General features: G+C 36.6%; 1 protein-coding gene across 2 annotated transcripts in view; it reads left to right on the top strand.

Moving 5' to 3' along the window:
- Positions 1–18916, top strand: part of Taf15 (TATA-box binding protein associated factor 15) — a 42662-nt gene that overhangs the window by 3046 nt on the left and 20700 nt on the right. The window contains exons 2-7 of one of the 2 annotated variants that reach the window (XM_050132238.1): positions 7359–7398; positions 10485–10536; positions 10650–10734; positions 10815–10920; positions 12492–12682; positions 14367–14388. In XM_050132238.1, the coding sequence (XP_049988195.1) occupies positions 7359–7398; positions 10485–10536; positions 10650–10734; positions 10815–10920; positions 12492–12682; positions 14367–14388 (496 nt within the window). Of the gene's footprint in view, positions 1–7358; positions 7399–10484; positions 10537–10649; positions 10735–10814; positions 10921–12491; positions 12683–14366; positions 14488–18916 lie in introns of both variants that reach the window. The other variant, XM_050132235.1, reaches the window with a different exon arrangement.

Here is an 18916-nt window from a genome sequence, read left to right as displayed (position 1 = left end):
AACCTTAAAATGATTTAACATAAAAATAAAAAAAATCTGGACTGATTAACATCTTTGGGTTCCTGGTTTAAAAAAGTAAAACAAAATGAAAAACTGGAGGAATTCTGATAACATAGATCACAAAGAATCTGAGGAAATGTAAACCTTTCAAAAGGTGAGTTCATGGTAAAAAGTGAACACTAGGAACAGGTGTCAAATGAGACAAATGACAAATCAGATAAGAACAAATGTTTTTATGTTGCAGATTAAAAAACTGAAAGAATGAATCAGGACTGGAGAGATGGCTCAGTGGTCAAAAGCACCAGCTGCTTTTTCAGAGGACCCAGGTTCAATTCCCAGTGCCCACATGGCAGCTCACAACTATCTGTAGTAACTCCTGTTCTAAGGGATCTGACATCTTCATACCAATGAAGTTAATTTCATAAAATAAAGTTAAATTTAGAAAAAGTTAAAAAAGAATAAATTACTGTTAAGACTAACATATTATGTGGAAAGGCTGCATAGATTTGAAAAAGAAATAAAATACAATTTTAAAAAATTACATTAATGGGGGGCTGGAGAGATGGCTCAGAGGTTAAGAGCACTGACAGATAGACAGAACACTGTATACATAATAAATAAATAAATAAATCTTTAAAAAATTACATTAATGTGTGGGTGCGAGTGTGTGCCTTGGTGTGCCTGTGAAAGTCAGGACAAAGACTTTGTAGTACAAGATATTAAACTCAGAATGTCAAGCTTATGTCGTGTATGTTTACCTACTGAGCCATTTTACCCTTCCCCTCTCCCAAACATAATTTTTTTTAAAGATTTATTTATTCAGTATGTATACAGTATTCTGTCTGCATGTATGCCTGCAGGCCAGAAGAGGACACCAGATGGTTGTGAGCCACCATGTGGTTGCTGGGAATTGAACTCAGGACCTCTGGGACAGTAGGCAGTGCTCTTAACCTCTGAACCATCTCTCCAGCTCCACCAAACATAATTTTCAAAGGTGGGAAAAGTGAAATAGCGAACTTAGCAGAATTATAGCTGTAGTTGTAATCTGTCTTCCAAAATTCACTTTAGAAGGATAGAGATGAAAGTGAAAGTTGGTGGGTATGGTGGTACATACCTGTCATCAGTACTTAGGAAGCTGAGTTGGGAAGGTCTCTAGTTTTAAACCAGCATGAGCAACATGGGAAATTCTTGCCTAAAAAAAAAAGCTGAAAAAATTCAATTGTTCTTTTTTTTATTTTTTAATTTTGAGACAGGACCTCACTAGCTCTAGATGTCCAGGAACTCACAGAGATCTACCTGCCTCATCAGTACTGGGATTAAAGGCAGACAAGCCTAAGGAGTTGAAAGTTTTAATCAAGCATTAGTTTCAGACATGCCTAAAATAATTTCAAAATCTATAAAATTACAGATAATAAAATAATAACCCATAAAAAACAATTTGCAGAGGGATCTTGGAGCTGTCGCTGCTGCTCGTGGCACGGAGAACCAGAGTTGGTTACCAGTATCTGTATCTTGAAGCCCACAGTTGCCTGTGTCTCCAGCTTTAGAGCATCTAACACCCTCTTCTGTCTTGCATGCATGTGTGCATGCTCTTTCACTCGTGGAGACAAAATTAAAAAGTCTGCTTAAAAAGGTTTTAGACTGCCAGGCGATGGTGGCGCACGCCTTTAATCCCAGCACTCGGGAGGCAGAGGCAGTCGGATCTCTGGGAGTTCGAGACCAGCCTGGTCTACAGAGCTAGTTCCAGGACAGGCTCCAAAGCCACAGAGAAACCCTGTCTCGAAAAACAAAAAAAAAAAAAAACAAAAAAAAGGTTTTAGACTAATGTCCAGAGGGAAAATAGCCAAAGACCTTGAGTTTTCTACCAAATAAACTAGCACATAGTCATACTGATCTTTGCCAAAAGAATTAATGTATAGAAAGGAAGAAGAATAAAAATTGCAGGGAAAATAAGGGCACAAAATTTGATTGGCATTAGGATAGTAAAGTCTGGATGGTTTAGTGGAGGTTGATAATTTTGAATTTTGTCAAGAAAATATGCCAAAATTTATAAGGCCATGGAAATGGAATATAAAGAGAATGTAATAGAAAGTAGCAAAGGAGTTAAAAGGAAAAAGAAAAGCTATGGTAGATAGAAAATTCTAATTTAAGATGTCAGGTACAAGTGAAAACAGAAAAAACAGCCCACCTAGAGCACAAAGGTAAAAACACAGTGCTAAAAAATTACCTAGATAAATGCTGTTCAGAAATAAAGCATGTTAAATAGGTTGGAGGTAAGATGGAGAGAATAACCAGACTAACATCAGCTGAAATGTAGTTGTGTCCTTGAAGCTGCTGTAAATGATGTTTAAAGGAAATTCTTAAGCCAGGATTTGTGGCTGGAGCCTACAATTCCAGTATTTGGGCCACAAGCTGGACATACCTAGTTGTCTTAGAGTTTAGAGTTGCTGTTTTGAAACGCTGATGTAGCTGCAGACTTTCTTCTTTCCTGCGCAGTCCCACTGGACCAGTTTCTCTCCTACCTGCTGGTTTCTGCAGCCACTTGTTAGATAATGATTCAGAGACTTAATATTAATTGTAATTCTTTGGCCAATGATTCAGACTTTTTACTGGCTAGCTTTACATAGAAATTAACCCATTTCTTTTTTTTTTTAAATAGCTGTCCACAAATTTATTTATTTATTATGTATACAATATTCTGTCTGTGTGTATGCCTGAAGGCCAGAAGAGGACACCAGATTTCATTACAGATGGTTGTGAGCCACCATGTGGTTGCTGGGAATTGAACTCAGGACCTTTGGAAGAGCAGGCAATGCTCTTAACCGCCGAGCCATCTCTCCAGCCCCTAACCCATTTCTTTTTTATTTTTTTTTTTTTTTGTTTTTGTTTTTGTTTTTTGAGACAGGGTTTCTCTGTGGCTTTGGAGCCTTAACCCATTTCTAATAATCTGTATTGCCATGGGCCCCGTGGCTTACCAGTAATGCTCTGGCATCTTACTCCTGCAGCAACTGCTGGAGCCTTTCCAACTCTGCCTTCTTTTTTTCTGTCTCTCTGCTTGGATTTCCCGCCTAGCTATATTCTGTCCTGCCATAGGCCAAAGCAGCCTCTTCATTAGCCAGTGGTGATAAAACATATTCACAACCTACAGAGGGGCATCCCACATCATGACCAAAGCAACTTTAGGAAAGGGTTTGTTTGACTTACAGTATCTGTTCGTTGGCAGAAGTCAGGGCGGAAACTCATACAAGACAGGAACCTGGAGGCAGGAGCTGATGTAGAGGCCATGAAGGGGTGCTGCTTACTGCCTTGCTCAGTCTGCTTTCTTATGGAACCAAGAACCACCAGCCCAGGGATGTCACCATCTATAGTGAACTGGGCCCTCCCCCATCAATCAGTAATTAAAAAAACACCTGCAGCTGGGTCTTAAGGAGACCTTTTCTCAATTGAGGTTCCTTTTCAGATGATTCTAGCTGTGTCTGGTTGACATAAAACTATCCAGGACAAATGACTCCTTGTCACTTTGACACACAAATATCACTGTTTAACTACAGCCTTTCCTTTTTCACCCCCCCCAAGATCACACATTAACATCATCACACTATGAAACATTTTATAAACTTTAAAAGTCCTAGAGTTCTTTACAAATTCAAATACTCAAAATTCAGTATCTTTAAAAGTCTAAAATCTAGGGGCTGGAAAGGTGGCTCAGTGGTTAAGAGCACTGGCTGCTTTTCCGGAGGTCCTGAGTTCAAATCCCAGCACCCACATGGTGGCTACAACCATCTATAATAGGATCTGATGCCCTATCTGGCATGTAGAGTGCACATACATAAAACATAAATAACTCGAGATCAGCCTGGTCTACAGAGCTAGTTCCAGGACAGGCTCCAAAGCCACAGAGAAACCCTGTCTTGAAAAACCAAAAAAAACCAAACAAACAAAAAAAAACCATAAATAACTTTAAAGTCTCTTAAAACCTAAAATGTCTTTAAAAATTCAGTCTTTTAACTTTTAATTTTAGTCTGTAAAATAAAAAAAAAAAAAGCTTCAGGAGGGAAGAACCAAGGCACAGTTACAGTCTGAACACAGCAAAACCAAACTCCACTATAAATAACTCAGTATCCAGTATCTGATGATCTTCTGAACTCCTCCAAAGGGCTTGGGTCACTTCTCTGGCTCCAGCTGACTGCTCCTCTGCTGTGCTGTTCTAGGTAGTCATCCCGTGGTATTGGCATCTCCAAAATACTGGGCCTCTTACTGCAACAGGGTTGCACTTTCACCAGTAGCCTGTCCTGTGTTCTTTTCTTGGTGCCAAGCCTTAACTTCCCTTCTGGACCCCTTCAGTCCCTTCAGGACTCCAAGTGCTACTGAGGCTATACCTTCATCAGTGGCCTCTCTTGGCCCCTCACAGTGCCAAGCTTCAGTTACTTTATGACCCCTTCATGCCTTCAAAACCATTATCACCTCGGGGACTCTAAACAGTACCAAATTCAACTGCCAGCATAAGATAGGACCTAGGCCACATCTAGAACACAGCTGTGTGGTAACTGTTAGAAACCACTTTGTAATTGGTCTTTTAATTCCCACAAATTTCTTGGCTGACCAGTATCCCAGTTGTCCCAGTAAAGGAATGGTCTTTTAGTGCTTCTGGTCCCTTCTTAATCACGGCCGACTCTTCAGCCTTGGCTGACTCGAACCACAGATTGTGCACACAAAAGGGCCAGTCAGAATCTTTGCTTTCTCCAGAAACTTAACAAACCAGGCCTTCGTTGTCTGAATTGCCCTCAATATAATTATCTTCCAAGCTCCTGAAGAATGGCCCACTGAGCTGTTAACACTCAATGGCTTTTCTAGTTCAAAGTTCCAAAGTCTTCCACAGTCCTCCCAAAAACACATGGTCAGGTCTGTCATAGCAATATCCCACTGTCCTGGTACCAATTTATTGTAGGGTTACTATGGCTGTGATGATGGCCAAAGCAACTTGGGGAGGGTTTGTCTTATGCTTCTATAACTATCTGTTCAATCATTGAAGGAAGTCAGGACAGAAACTCAAATAGGGCAGGCTGTTTCTGGCAGCAGGAGCTGATGAAGAGGCCATGGAGGGGTGCTGCTTTGTGGTTTGGTTCTCATGACTTGTTCAACCTGCTTTCTTATAGAACCCACGACCACCACCCACAATGGGCTGGACATTCCCCCCCATCAGTCACCAATTAAGAAAATGCCTAATATAGCTGGATCTTTTCTCAATTGAAGTTCCCTCTTCATATGGTTCCAACTTGTGTCAAGTTGACATAAAATAGCCAGTACACTTTGATAATTTAGAAGCACTTCTAAATAATGAACAAGTCCAGACACAAGGCTCAAGTGTCAGGTAATCTTAACAAGGTCTTATTTGAGTTGCCCTAAGTGGCATTTGCAAACTGATTTTTTTTTTAATTGAAAATAGCCCCTGTATTTTAATCACTGAAATACTTATTTTTTGGTGGCTGTGCTTATTTGTGTATCTTGAAATTTTAGTTCAGCTGAAGTCAGGTTTATTGTTTTAGAGGTTCATAATTACTTCGGCTAAAGTTAAGAATATTTAACTACTAGATTTTGAGAGACGGTTGTGTCTGAACTAAAAGGAAATACTGAAGTATTAGACTGTCGATGGAGAAATATATGTATCTTCAAGTGTTTAAATTCCCCCCCCCCCCCCCAGTCCTCTTGACTCTGATTTGGGTGGCTTTCCTTTGCTCTTTGATAGGTGCATCTATTCTCTTTATGGGCCAGGTAGAGTATGTTCTTTTCCTATTTTCCTTTGGCTAGCTGCAACTCTTACCAGTTATGGAAATAGCTATGACATGTAAGATAGTTCCTTTTCCCCCATTTCATGTAGCCTGTGTCCTTAACTTCATGGAAATAATTTATCAGACTTTCTTTAGTAGTCTTAAGGATTTTTAAAGAGATATTTACAGTGGGTTAAACTTGTAGTAATATATCTTTATATGATAACTTGATATAAATTGACTGAAAAGGAAGCTACGATTTTATTTGAATTGTTTATTGAAGATTTTAAAATTAGATAAGGTTGGTCATATGATCAGTTTGACACTCCTGTTTTATTTGTATTTTATATAACATCTGTCTTATTCATCACAAGTTAAAGCTGTTCATTTGACATTGAATATAAACCTAAAAGGGTAGTGCCTCCTCAACAAATTTTGGTATGACTTCTACTTTGAACTATAGAGAAAGTTTATAATCTACCCTCCTCCGCCCCCTTTACTTCACTTGTTTATTTAGGCTTTTTTTGTTTGTTTGTTTGTTTGTTTTTTTGAGACAGGATTTCTCTATAGCTTTGGAGCCTCTCCTGGAACTAGCTCTTGTAGACCAGGATGGCCTTGAGCCTGCAGAGATCCCTCTGCCTCTGCCTCCTGAGTGCTGGGATTAAAGGCGTGTGCCACCACCGCCCAGGTAGGCTTTTTTCTTGAGGTAGTTTTTGTTGCTAAAATTCAGGCTACAAGTAGATCATTGCTGGTTTGATATGTCACCAATTGGCCAGTTGCTTGAAAGTTTGGTAAAATCAACAGCTTTTCTTGGCAGGTCTTAGGAGACTTATTGATGATAACAACCACAGTAGTCCAATGCAGAAAAACTTTCTATGTTTTGACGTGGTAATGATAGTGCGATTCTGTAGATTAATCGTGTCAGAGTGTGTGTTTCTTCCCTTTTTTGGCCCTGATTAGTTTAAACAGCTACCTTTTTTGTTTGTTTGCTTTTAATAATGTAAAGATTTTTTAATAATGTAAAGATCTCACTAGTCCATCCAGTCTGGTCGGCAGTCTGTGTGCCTATCCTAGGCTGTTCTTGAGCTTCTGACAGTCCTTTTTGCCTCAGTTTGCCAAATGTACATACAGGTATGAACAACCAAATCTGGTTGAGTTTCTGTTTTTAAATGATGAATTTTCAATGATTTCATATTTATTTTCTTGTGACCACCAGCATATACTTTTAGAATAGTGGTTTAACAATGCATAGATTTAATTTCTAGGTTTTCTTTGTGTGCATGTGTGTATATGTGTGTGTTTGTGTTTTATTTTTTTATTTTATTTTGTCTTTTTGAGACAGGGCCTCACTGCACCTCTTGCTCCCTGGAACTCACTATGTAAACTAGGCTGGCCTTGAACTTACAGAAACTCCCCCTGTTTCTGCCTTCTGAGTGCTGGTATTAAAGGTGTGTGCCATCAGGCCTGGCTTTTAGTTTTTCTTAATGTAATTTTTGACAGTTGCTAGTTTTATTTGCATAAACTAAAGTTAGTCTTAGGGGAAGCATAAATTTTAAATATGATTTAAATTTTTTTTTTTATGTGTTTTAGATTCTGGAAGTTACAGTCAGTCTGGGGGTGAGCAGCAAAGGTAAAGTATACATATGTTTTCATAATATCATGAAAGGCCCAAACTGAGAAAAATAATAGTTTTCTCTAAAATTTGCTATCTGGATATCTTAAGACAATAAGGCTAGAAGTGGAACTTGAGGTAGAAGGACTATCAAAAGTTTGAGGCCAGCCTGGGCTACATAGAAATAAGTGGTGCGGGGTGTGTGTGTGACTAAATTGTTAAAGCTTGGTAACAGGGAAAGAGCTTGCCTTTATAAATGGGTATCGTGCAACATTTCTTTCTTTTTTAAGTAGTATGTTTAATTAATTAATATATGCCTTGAGGATAAAGACAGAAATCCTAGGTATGTAGACTTTTTTTCTTTAGAAATTTCTTTTAGAAATTAAAAGAATTTAATAATTTTTAAAAATTTTTATTGTTATTTTTTAATTATGTGTATGTCTGTATGTGGGTATGTGCTCATGAATACCAGTGCCTCTGGAAGTCAGAGGTGTCAGATCCCCTGGAATTATAGTTACAAACATTTTTTTAAAAAATCTATTATGTATACAGTATTTTCAGTATTCTGTCTGTCTGTATGCCTGCAGACCAGAAGAGGGCACCAGATCTCATTACAGATGGTTGTGAGCCATCACATGGTTGCTGGGAACTGAACTCAGGACCTTTGGAAGGGCAGGCAGTGCTCTTAACCACTGAGCCATCTCTCCAGCCCTATAGTTACAAACTTTTTGTGATCTGCCTGATGTGAGTGCTGCTAGTTGAATCCAGGTTCACTGGAAGAGTAGGCAGTACTCCTAACCTGAGCCATCCTCTGCCTAGAGAATTTCTTAAAACTCGCATCAAACAGGTTCTTAGAAAAAAATTTTACTTTTCCATGATATATAATATGTTAATGTGATTTTAAATATAATTTGTGTGGGTGTTCTGTCTGTATGTATATCTGTGTACCATGTACATGTAGTGCCCATGGAGGCTTGGATCCTTGTGGCACTGGTGTTAGAGATGGCTGTGAGCCAATATATGAATACTAGGAATCAAACTCAAGCCATCTGATTCCGCAGCAAGTGCTCTTAACCACTGAGCCTTCGCTCTAGCCCCTAGAGCAGATTTTCCTCTCTCTCTCTCTCTCTCTCTCTCTCTCTCTCTCTCTCTCTCTCTCTCTCTCTCTCATTAAACCATTTATTTGAACAAGAAAGACAACTGAACCCTGCCATCCTCGGTCAGTTGGCAGCCTCCAGTTTCAGTGGAACTTGAACCGGAAAACAAATAATCCCTGCACATTAAGGAAGATCCAGAGCAAGAGTAGATTTTCTTAAATCACTGTAGTACATTGTTTAGCAACTCTTAAAAGTACTAATATGCTCAGAGTGAAAGTTTGTTTTTATGCCTATATGATGGTAGACTGTTCTTCGCTTACGAGAAGTAACAGCTTTCAACCTAACACTACCAACTATTGTTGGAGGCTTATTGTGAGATAGTCAGAAGCAAATCAGAAACAAAATTGATGTGATTTTACTCCTATAAGAGAGTGCTAGCCTCTTAGTAGGTACCTGGCAAGTGTTTCTTTATTGCTTGTATTTTTAAAAGTTATGGGATTCTGAGGAAAAAAAATAGTTGAGGAATTTTAGTATTTGATTGCTCTAAGATAAAAGGTTTTATTTTGAAGATACTTTTTTTTGGGTATTAAAGAGCCATATATTCAGAGTTGTTTTTTGACTTGCTAGTACTTACATGATATAATTTCAAAAAGATGGGGCTGGAGAGATGGCTCAGCGGTTAAGAGCACTGCCTGTTCTTCCAGAGGTCCTGAGTTCAATTCCCAGCAACCACATGGTGGCTCACAACCATCTATAATGAGATCTGGTGCCCTCTTCTGGTCTGGTGGCATCCATGCAGATAGAACACTATCCATAACAAATAAATAAAAATCTTTTTAAAAAAATCACAAACACCTCACTGAAATTCNAAAATTTTTTAAAAAGATAAGTCTTAGGAAGGTACATTTATTCGCATGTTTATCAAACTACATGGCAGTTTTGATACAGAATAATTTCATTCTGTTGGTACTATATACACACACACACACACATATGCTTCAGTAATTAGAGGCATGCATAGATATAATTACTGAAGTATATGTACCGGACTTTTGTTCCATATTTTGTTTTTTTCTGGAAAGTTAAAGAAATTCAATTCAAACAAATAGTATGAAGAAATTAATCTGTTCAGATATGGCTTGAGTAGTATTAAAAGTTATATTTTTAAACCAGGCATGGTAGCACATGCATTTAATCTCAGCACTCGGGATCTCTTGAGTTGGAGGCTGGTCTACAGAGTGAGGACAGCCAGAGAACCCTGTCTCAAAAGACAAACAAACAAAAAGGGTGCCTTTTTTTTTTTCTCTTTCTCAGATTACTTTGGATTAACATGCAGTTTTTGGAAATAGCACATTCTTAGGAATGATTGCTTGTTTTTGTTTTGAGATAGGGTTTTACTGTATAGCTTTGGTATGCTTGGAACTTGCTATGTAGACCAAGTTAGCCTCAGGTCTGCCTGTTTCTGTCTTGTGAGTGCTGGGATTAAATGTCTGGGCCACTATGTGATCATCAGGATGGTTATTTGTATAAACATTTTTAGCTACAAAAAACTGTATATGTTCTAAGTATTAGAAATCTGTGTACCTGATATTAAATAAAAACCTGTTTCTGGAATGATATTGTTCAGTGCCTTTCTCTGTTTTATTTATCCCAAAGTATAATTTTCTTAGTTTTATAGCTCTGGTAAAATATTATTTGTAAGAAATTTTGACAGCAACACTTGGTACTGACATTCAGGAGGTCTGGGAATGACTTTATTTGTGTCTTTAGTTGTTGGTCATCAATTTAAATTCTAAGAAATGGGCAGAATTGTTTAAACCTAAATGGTCTTTTATTTTGAGTCATTCACTCAGAACCAAAAAAATAACTTTTTATAACCATTAGACAGAAAACAGTTCAGATGTAAGCAGGACAAACACTAAGTTCTTTTGAAGACTGAGTTTTTCATTTAAGCTTTTCCGTTTTTTTAAGCATATATCTTTCAAGTATTAACATTTTCTTTTACAGTTATTCTTCCTATGGAAATCAAGGCAGTCAAGGCTATGGACAAACATCACAAGTAGGTTGAAAAATCAGTTGTTTTCCTTATAGTTGTTTAATAAGTAATAAAGTTTATACATAGTGATTTTTATCTAGTAAGTAATAAAATTTGAATGTTTACCTGAATTTCAGAGCTATTCTGGCTATGGGCAAACGACTGATTCTTCGTACGGACAAAACTATGGTGGTTACTCCAGTTATGGACAAAATCAATCAGGTTGGACTAGTTTGTTAAATGGCTATTTTAGAGAATTGGATCAGAGCCTTCACTAAATAGTATTCTTATCTAATTTTTAGGTTATTCACAGTCCTATGGTAGTTATGAGAATCAAAAGCAGAGCTCATACGGCCAGCAATCATATAATAACCAGGGACAGCAACAAAGCACAGAATCATCAGGAGGGTAAGGAAACAGTAAACTATTGAAATTGTATTATACATGCCTGCCTTTGTATTTCCATTTAATTACTTTGTAGTGGTGATAATAGAACCCAGGACTTTACCTGTGCTCCATTAAGTATGCTTCCACTGAGCTCTGTGTTTAAATCCTACATTTTGTTTTTTGTGCCATTTGGATACATTAACTTTTACATATATATTTGATGCATTTATTTTGATTTATGAGTATTATGTGTATCTGTGTGCCATGTGTGCTTAGTTCCCACAGAGGTCAGAGGCAGGGTATAGAGGCCAGAAGAGGACATACATCTCTAAGAACTGGGTTTGCAGATTTTTGTGAGCTATCATGTGGTTGGTTGTTGGGAATTGACATTGTGTTCTCAACAAAAGCAAGTGCCCTCAAACACTGAGTGATCTATCTAGCCCTCCCTCCCCTTTTTTGTTTGGAATAGTGTTTTACTATGTAGCTTTGGCTGGCATTAAACTATGTAGGCCTCTATAAAATGGAAATAACTACTAGTGTTACTACATAGTGGAGTGTTTATTGCGCTTTGTTTGGTGGTCTAATTCCACATTCCCTAATGTTGGTCCTCAGACACCACTATGAAACAACATTAGTAGTTATTTCTATTTTATAGAGGTGAAGAAGGTTCTTTTAACCTAATGATTGAGGTCTCCAATCATTCCTGGCAGCAATGACAGTTCTACTTTAAATGAAATTTAAGTAGAACTCGGGAAAGAATGGTGAGGTCAAATTATTCGTCTTAAAGTTACAAAAGTGCTCTGCAAAGTAGAAAGGACATATGTAGGAAATAATATCTGGAAGCCATGCTGTATTAGGAAAAAAACTTTTATTGCTAAGTATGATCATAGGATAAATGTTCTATAAAGGCTGTATGTTTGAAAGCATGAAATAAATGTAAAGCAAAGAGAAATGTTTGACTGTTTTTAAGTAAAGAGTTAGTGTTCAAACTATAGTTTTGTGATGCTTTGAGTTGGGAGTTGGAATAGGTTGTTGTAGTATTCTGCAGAATTAGGTGTGGCTGTTAAGAACTGAGACAATTCTCCGTTTTTCCCTCCTTTTTTGAGACCAGTGTCTATGTAACCTAGGTTGGCCTTAAGGTACCAAAAGGACAGGCATGTGTGGCTATTAAATACAAAAGAGATGATGTTGAAAGAAAGTAACATAGAACCATTCAGTGTAACTAATAAGAGAACTCATCACTTAATGGCCATGTTTGCTAAAGAATCATACATACCACTGTATTTTGGTAATATCTTACTTTTCTTTTAACTCAAGAAAGTAAAAACCGGTTATTTTATTAATAGTATTCAAAAGTGTTTGTTTTTCCCCAGTGTAGTGCAACAACCTTTCTTCTCCCCTTTTTAGTGATAGTGAAATTGTTTTTGGAGGGGTGTTTCATTGATTCTTAGATTGAAGAACCAAATAATTACTGTGAGAACATAGTATTAGACACTGCTGAAGTCTAGCTGCCTAGGCCTTTTATATTAGTGTTCTTTAACTTGCTGCAGTGAACAATTCTATATGGTCTTATGTTCTTGATTTTTGTTTAGCCAAGGTGGAAGAGCACCTTCATATGGCCAGTCTGACTATGGTCAGCAAGATTCTTATGGTCAGCAGTCAGGCTATGATCAGCATCAAGGCTCATATGATGAGCAGTCAAATTATCAGCAACATGATTCCTATAATCAAAGCCAGCAGTCTTACCATTCACAAAGGGAAAACTACAGCCACCACACACAAGGTAAGATTATAATGGCCCCTTAAGTTTTTCTTTACTCCTTAACAGAATTGTTTATTGAGTTTGGATTTTACTCATTGATTAAAAATTTGGGATGACTGGACATAGATTTCTCATGGTCATCCAAACTTTTTTTTTTTTTTGTTAACTTTCTAGAGAATGTTAGAAGGTCGTGTGACGACTGAGGACATTTTCTTTGTTATCTTAAATTCTGAGCATTTGACAATGCGGTTGTCAGTTCTTTTTTTTTTTTTTTTTCTTCCTTTTTTTTTCTTTATTTTTGAGAAGGGTTTTTCTGTGACTGCCCTGGCTGTCGTGAAACTCACTCTGTAGACCAGGCTGGCCTCAAACTCACAGAGGCCTGCATCTGCCTCCCAAGTACTGGGATTAAAGGCATGTGCCGCCACCACCTAGCTTGTTGTTAGTTTTTTTAAATTTATTTATTTTCTAATAATTTTAAAGATTTATTTATTTTTATGTATATGGTATTCTTTTTGTTTTTGGTTTTTTGAGACGGGGTTTCTCTGTAGCTTTGGAGCCTATTCTGGAACTAGCTCTTGTAGACCAAGCTGGCTTCAGACTCACAGAGCCTGCCTCTGTCTCCGGAGTTCTGGAGTTAGAAAGGCATATGGTGTTCTATCTGCATGTACACCTGCATGCCAGAAGAGGGCATCAGATCCCAATATAGATAGATGGCTGTGAGACACCATGTGGTTGCTGGGAATTAAACTCAGGATCTCTGGAAGAGTTGCAATGCTCTTAACCAAAGAGCCACCTCTCTAGCCCCTGTTTTAGTTCTTTTCATGATGGAATACTTGATTTGGGATAGTTGTCCTATGCTAGCCCTCTCTAATCTCATGTAAGAAGGAATAGTCATTCATTTCTCTTGTTCTATAACACTTTATATATCTTATGATGCTTAGGACTCAAACCATACCGTGAAACTCTGTGATTTAAGGACAGAAGTCTTTCTACCCCCCCACTCCCCAACTCCCAACCCCTCTCACTCCCATAATGTCTTCATTATCTAGATAGAACTTGGCTCCTAGTAAGTTGTCATTAAACATTTTTGCTGGGGGAAATAATTTGGTGGTGCTAGAAATTGAATTCCAGGACTTTTGTGTATGTCAGGTAGACACTTCATCACTGAGCTATATCTCCAGCCATATAATAAATAGATAGAGTGACTAAAAGCAGATCGTCTGAATAACTGTCTTTTCAGTTTGAAAATGTTTGGTGGCTGTGATTATGCCTATGCTTGACTTGAATTTAATGTGTTTGAGGTGAAAAAAATAGAACTAGAGTTCTGTCTTTAAGTTACTAAAGTTCTTGAATTCAAAGTTCCTAACTTAGTTTAAATCATTCCATTTGCTCTTGGATTTGGTAATAAAATGTAATCTGATATAGATATAATTCCCAAACACATTTCCAGATGTTGTGTGATGGATTGCATTTTGGTGTATTAGTGTCATTCCTTAAAGTGACAGTTAAAATTATATTCTTTGAAACACTTAATAAGAAATGACAATAGTTTCTTCATATGATGGCATATATCAGTATTCCTATATGAAATTAGAATTATTTAAGATCAAGAATTCAAAATCAACCTATTGTAAAGAGATGTTTGTTGCAACAATATAAAAAAATTGAAGTAACGGTATATTACTGTTATATTTTCCTCTTATAGATGACCGTCGTGATGTGAGTAGGTATGGAGAAGATAATAGAGGATATGGCGGGTCACAGGGAGGAGGTAGAGGGCGTGGGGGATATGACAAGGATGGAAGAGGTCCTATGACAGGACCAAGGTAAGTGTTTAGATACAGATACCTTCATTTTCTCTCTTTCTCTTTGTGGTTTCCTTATTTTTGTTCTGATATTCACTTAAGAGACTTTCAGAGATTTTGTTGTAGAAAAAAGAATAAATTAAAACTTTATTTTGAAATCTTTATATGTTGTAAATCACTTCAGAAGAGGCTACGTTGATAGTATTTTATATGGTGTATGTTAATTTAAACACCATTAAAGCTCCCTACTATGATTATGATTTGATTAAATTACTTGATTGGTTTTCTTACTGGAGCTAGACTCAAAACTCCTTTAAAAGATAACTCTGGAAATCAAAGTATCTTAACAATGAAAAGGTAAGTTAATGTATATGGAAGACAAAGTTCCCTTGGGCTAGGAAAGTATTAGGCAGTAGCAGAGTAGAAAGATGGGATAGACATGTAAGAAATTTTTAATGTATATCTCTCCTTAAACACAATTATTGAAATAATATATCACATAACATTCTGTAATTTTAATGATTATAGCTGTGATGTATAAAGCCTTAAATTTAGCTTTTCTTGTTGCTAATTTTAAGTTATTAATGTTGGTTCATAACAATACAGGTTATAAAAGCTGATTTTACCATAATTTTAAAATATATTTGTAAAGTTAGTTTATTGGTCTTGAAAATGTAATTAAAAACCAATTGGTCTATGTTCCTGAGATGAAATTTATAGATTGTAAATTTATGACATACATTGGCTTTGAAATAATTTGTTTACTGGGAATTGAAATTGTCAGTGGTCTGATACTTAATATGTTAGTAGCAGTTCAGTTCTATCCTTAGGGACTGAATATCCCTTAAGGTGACATGAAAAACAACTTATATGTACTCTTATTTCAAGTGAGCCACAAATTTGCTTTTATATCTTTTTTTAATAGACTATATTCTTTGATATTGTGGATATTCCAAAGTCTCATAATTTTGAAAATTTTTGTAAGAGACATTAAAGACTTTTTTAAAAAATTAATCTTAGGTTTTTTGATTCATTGGTAGTCATTCACTTTACCAAGATAAATGATGATATTATATGTGCCTTCATTATCAAAAAGAGCAGTATGTCAATATCATTTATTATTTGTATATAAAAATTAGTATTGTAGAGTGAAATGGTACTTACTTTTTACCTAGTGGCCTCTTCCAACCTAAAACTGAATCCCTGAGATAACAGTTACTAGATACTTAATTTTCCAATGGAATTGTTGTAGATGACTGGCTATTTGAAATTCTATAAATGTTATATGTGTCTTAAGTTTAATTTTCTATTATTAATAAGGAAGCTACAATCTAATAGATTACCTATTAAAACTCTGTCTTAATTGAACAGTGGAATCTCACCTTTTTAGGAGGAAGGGAACGGGCAGAGAGCCTATAACATTTTAGTTTGTTAGCGAGCACCCATCTTAGAACCACAGGGTTGAAAGGGTGTTGAATGATTCTTCCCTGCTGAAGGTGAAGGACCTTAAACAGCCTAGGACCCCCCTTTTTTTTAAAGCAACATAACTTCCTTGACAATATATTTAAGTATAATTTGTAGCTCAGATAGTAATTCATGAGCTAAGTTTTTATTTTCAAATCTATATGTAGAAACTTAGTACAAAGAGCTTGTGTAGAAGCCTTCGTTTATGTTAGGTCAAGACGATGCTGATTTTGTTAGAGTGGAGAGTTTTTAGTCTTAACTACTTTCTCTTCTCTTCCCTCAATAAATTAGTCATCCACATAAAGCCTGTTTAGAAATCTCAGTGGCCATTACTCTTTGTATTGAGATGGCAAAGTTTGTTTTTTGGGGTTTTTGGTTAAAAGCAAGATGCCAGATGTTTTAGGCTTTGCAGCTCTTCAGACTTGCTCTTAGAGCACCAGAGGAGGCATAAATTAATGTAAACAAACCAGGCTCTGTTCTAATAAAACTTTATTTATGAATACTGAAATTAGAATTCTGGGCAAGGGCATGGTGGTACGCGCCTTTAATCCCAGCACTCAGGAGACAGGCAGATCTCTGAGTTCAAGGCCAACTTGGTCTCCTTCAAAGTTCCAGAACTACTGTCTCTCAAAAAAAGAAAAAAAAAAGGTCATGTAACTTTTATGTGCTACAGCATCCTTGAGATCTACTCTCTCACTTATGCATTAGGATGCAGCATTACGAATTTGACTATAAATGACTCCTTCACTCTTTTTTTAAAGAACACTTAGTTTTTTGTTTTTTTGTTTTTTTTTTTTTTTTTAATATTTATTTATTTATTACGTATACAATATTCTGTCTGTATGCCTGAAGGCCAGAAGAGGGCGCCAGATCTCATTACAGATGGTTGTGAGCCACCATGTGGTTGCTGGGAATTGAACTCAGGACCTTTGGAAGAGCAGGCAATGCTCTTAACCACTGAGCCATCTCTCCAGCCCCAAGAACACTTAGTTTTGTACTTAAACACCAAAATACACAGGAATTTTAATTAGTCTTCAGCAACCTTATTTTTCTAACTATCTTAGTCAGTTGAAATTTTTGTCTGGGTGGGTGTTTGGAAGGGTAGAGGGACGCAACAGTTTGAAGACTACCTGGCATTAATTAGATTATTATCTTTAAAGAAGGGTCATAGTTTGAGGGTGAGATTTGGATATGCGATAAAGAATGAGATCTTCTTATTCTATGATTGGTTGACTGGAGGAAGACTTCAAACCAAAAAAAGACCATTAATTTAATTTGGAGAGAGATATGTTCATAGGGACTACAGGAGACAGTCTTTTCATTAAGAAGCAATTGTTGCAAAAAGATTACTGAATTTCTTGTCCTTTGACCTTGACAACTTAGTGGGCTAGAAGCTAAGAAAAATAATGTCTCGGGACTTTTTTTCTTTTTTTTTAAAGCATTGATTACTATCGACAGAATATCTTTTTTCATTGTATGTGATCAAGTTAAATGTTTCAGGCTCTTACGGGTAAATTCCAAAATTGTTCTGAAATTTTGAATATTTTCTTCCTTTTGCAAGAGAATTTTAGTTAGCACCCCCCAAAAATGTATATGTGTAGCCAAGCATGGTGTCTTTAATCATAGCATGTAGCAGGCAAAGGTAGATGGATCGCTTGAGTTCTGGGACAGCTGGGACTACATAAAGAGACCCTGTCTCAAACAAAATATGTATATATCCTGAGTTAAAGGAATATATAGCTCAGTGGTAAAGCATGGTTAAAAATGTTGGATTCTAGTCTGCTGTGGTTGTTCACACCTTTTATCTCAGGCAGAGATGTCTGTGAGCACAAGGCCAGCCTAGTCACCGAGTGAGTTCCAGGACAGCCACACAGAGAAACCTTGTCTCAAAAAACAAATAAATAAAAGTTGGCTTCTATTCCCAGCACTTGGATGTGATGGAAAGTATATATGGCCTAGCTGTAGTTTAGAACAGTACTTCCTCCATAGAAAACTATGTAGGTCATTAATTTGGACTATGTATGTAGTTTTAAATTTTCTAGTAGCTACATTGAAAAGAAAACAGAAAACCCGGATATAGTCTCTTGGGTTCAGTTTCTAGGACTGCAAAAGAAAGAGAAAACTTATATAAATAAAATCAGTGAAATCAGTTTTAATGATATACTTTATTTAACCTAGTACATCTAAAATACTCCATGTATAGATAAGCTGTGATGCTAAAACTAGAAATTAATTTCGTTTTTGACATTTAGAGCTCATCACATTTTAGTCTACTTATATTTTAAATACTCTTGCAGATATTAACTGTATATTGGACAGTGCAGCTTGACAAAGAGAGGATTCTTGTCTTTTTGAAGTTAGCCTTTTGCCACACATGTATGACATGAAGGGAAGTCAGAATGATGCTCAAATTGATTGATCATTCACATAAGATATTGTTGGTTTTTTCTTCCCACTTCCAAAATGTGTATTCTGGATTTATTAGTATGAAAACTCAAGCATGGTGCAAGGTTTTAAATTCTTTTGTTGCTTTTTAGCTATGCCCTTTTCTCCTTAGTGATTTTTCTAATATGAAAGATTCCTGCAGCTCGGTTCATGCCTAGACCCAACTACTTGGGAAGTAAAGTCAGAAGAATCAGAACTCGAGCTGTAGACTGTATAATTTAGCAGTTGTTCTGGGTTCATTTCCTAGTACTAAAAAAGTGGTGATGTGGTAGTATTTCTGCATCATCCTGTGACTTCCTAGGAATTTTAGAAACATGAGTTACTGGATTATTTTGTTTCTTTTTTTTAAGTTATAGATTGAGAGCTTAATGTGATGGCCTGTGTTTGTTATCAATCCCAGTACTTGGGAGCATTGCCATGAGTTTGAGGCCAGCTTGGACTCCCTTGTGCTAGGCTGACCCAAGATATATATATATATATATAAAATCTGTCTTCAAACAAGAAAAATAAAACCACAAACCCCTAAAACAAAAATTTAAAC

The sequence above is a fragment of the Alexandromys fortis genome, unplaced genomic scaffold, assembly GCF_014885135.2.
Source record: "Alexandromys fortis isolate MF-2015 unplaced genomic scaffold, M_Fortis_MF-2015_v1.1 scaffold_412, whole genome shotgun sequence".
Taxonomy (NCBI): domain Eukaryota; kingdom Metazoa; phylum Chordata; class Mammalia; order Rodentia; family Cricetidae; genus Alexandromys; species Alexandromys fortis.
This window is presented reverse-complemented; position numbering and strand designations above follow the sequence as displayed.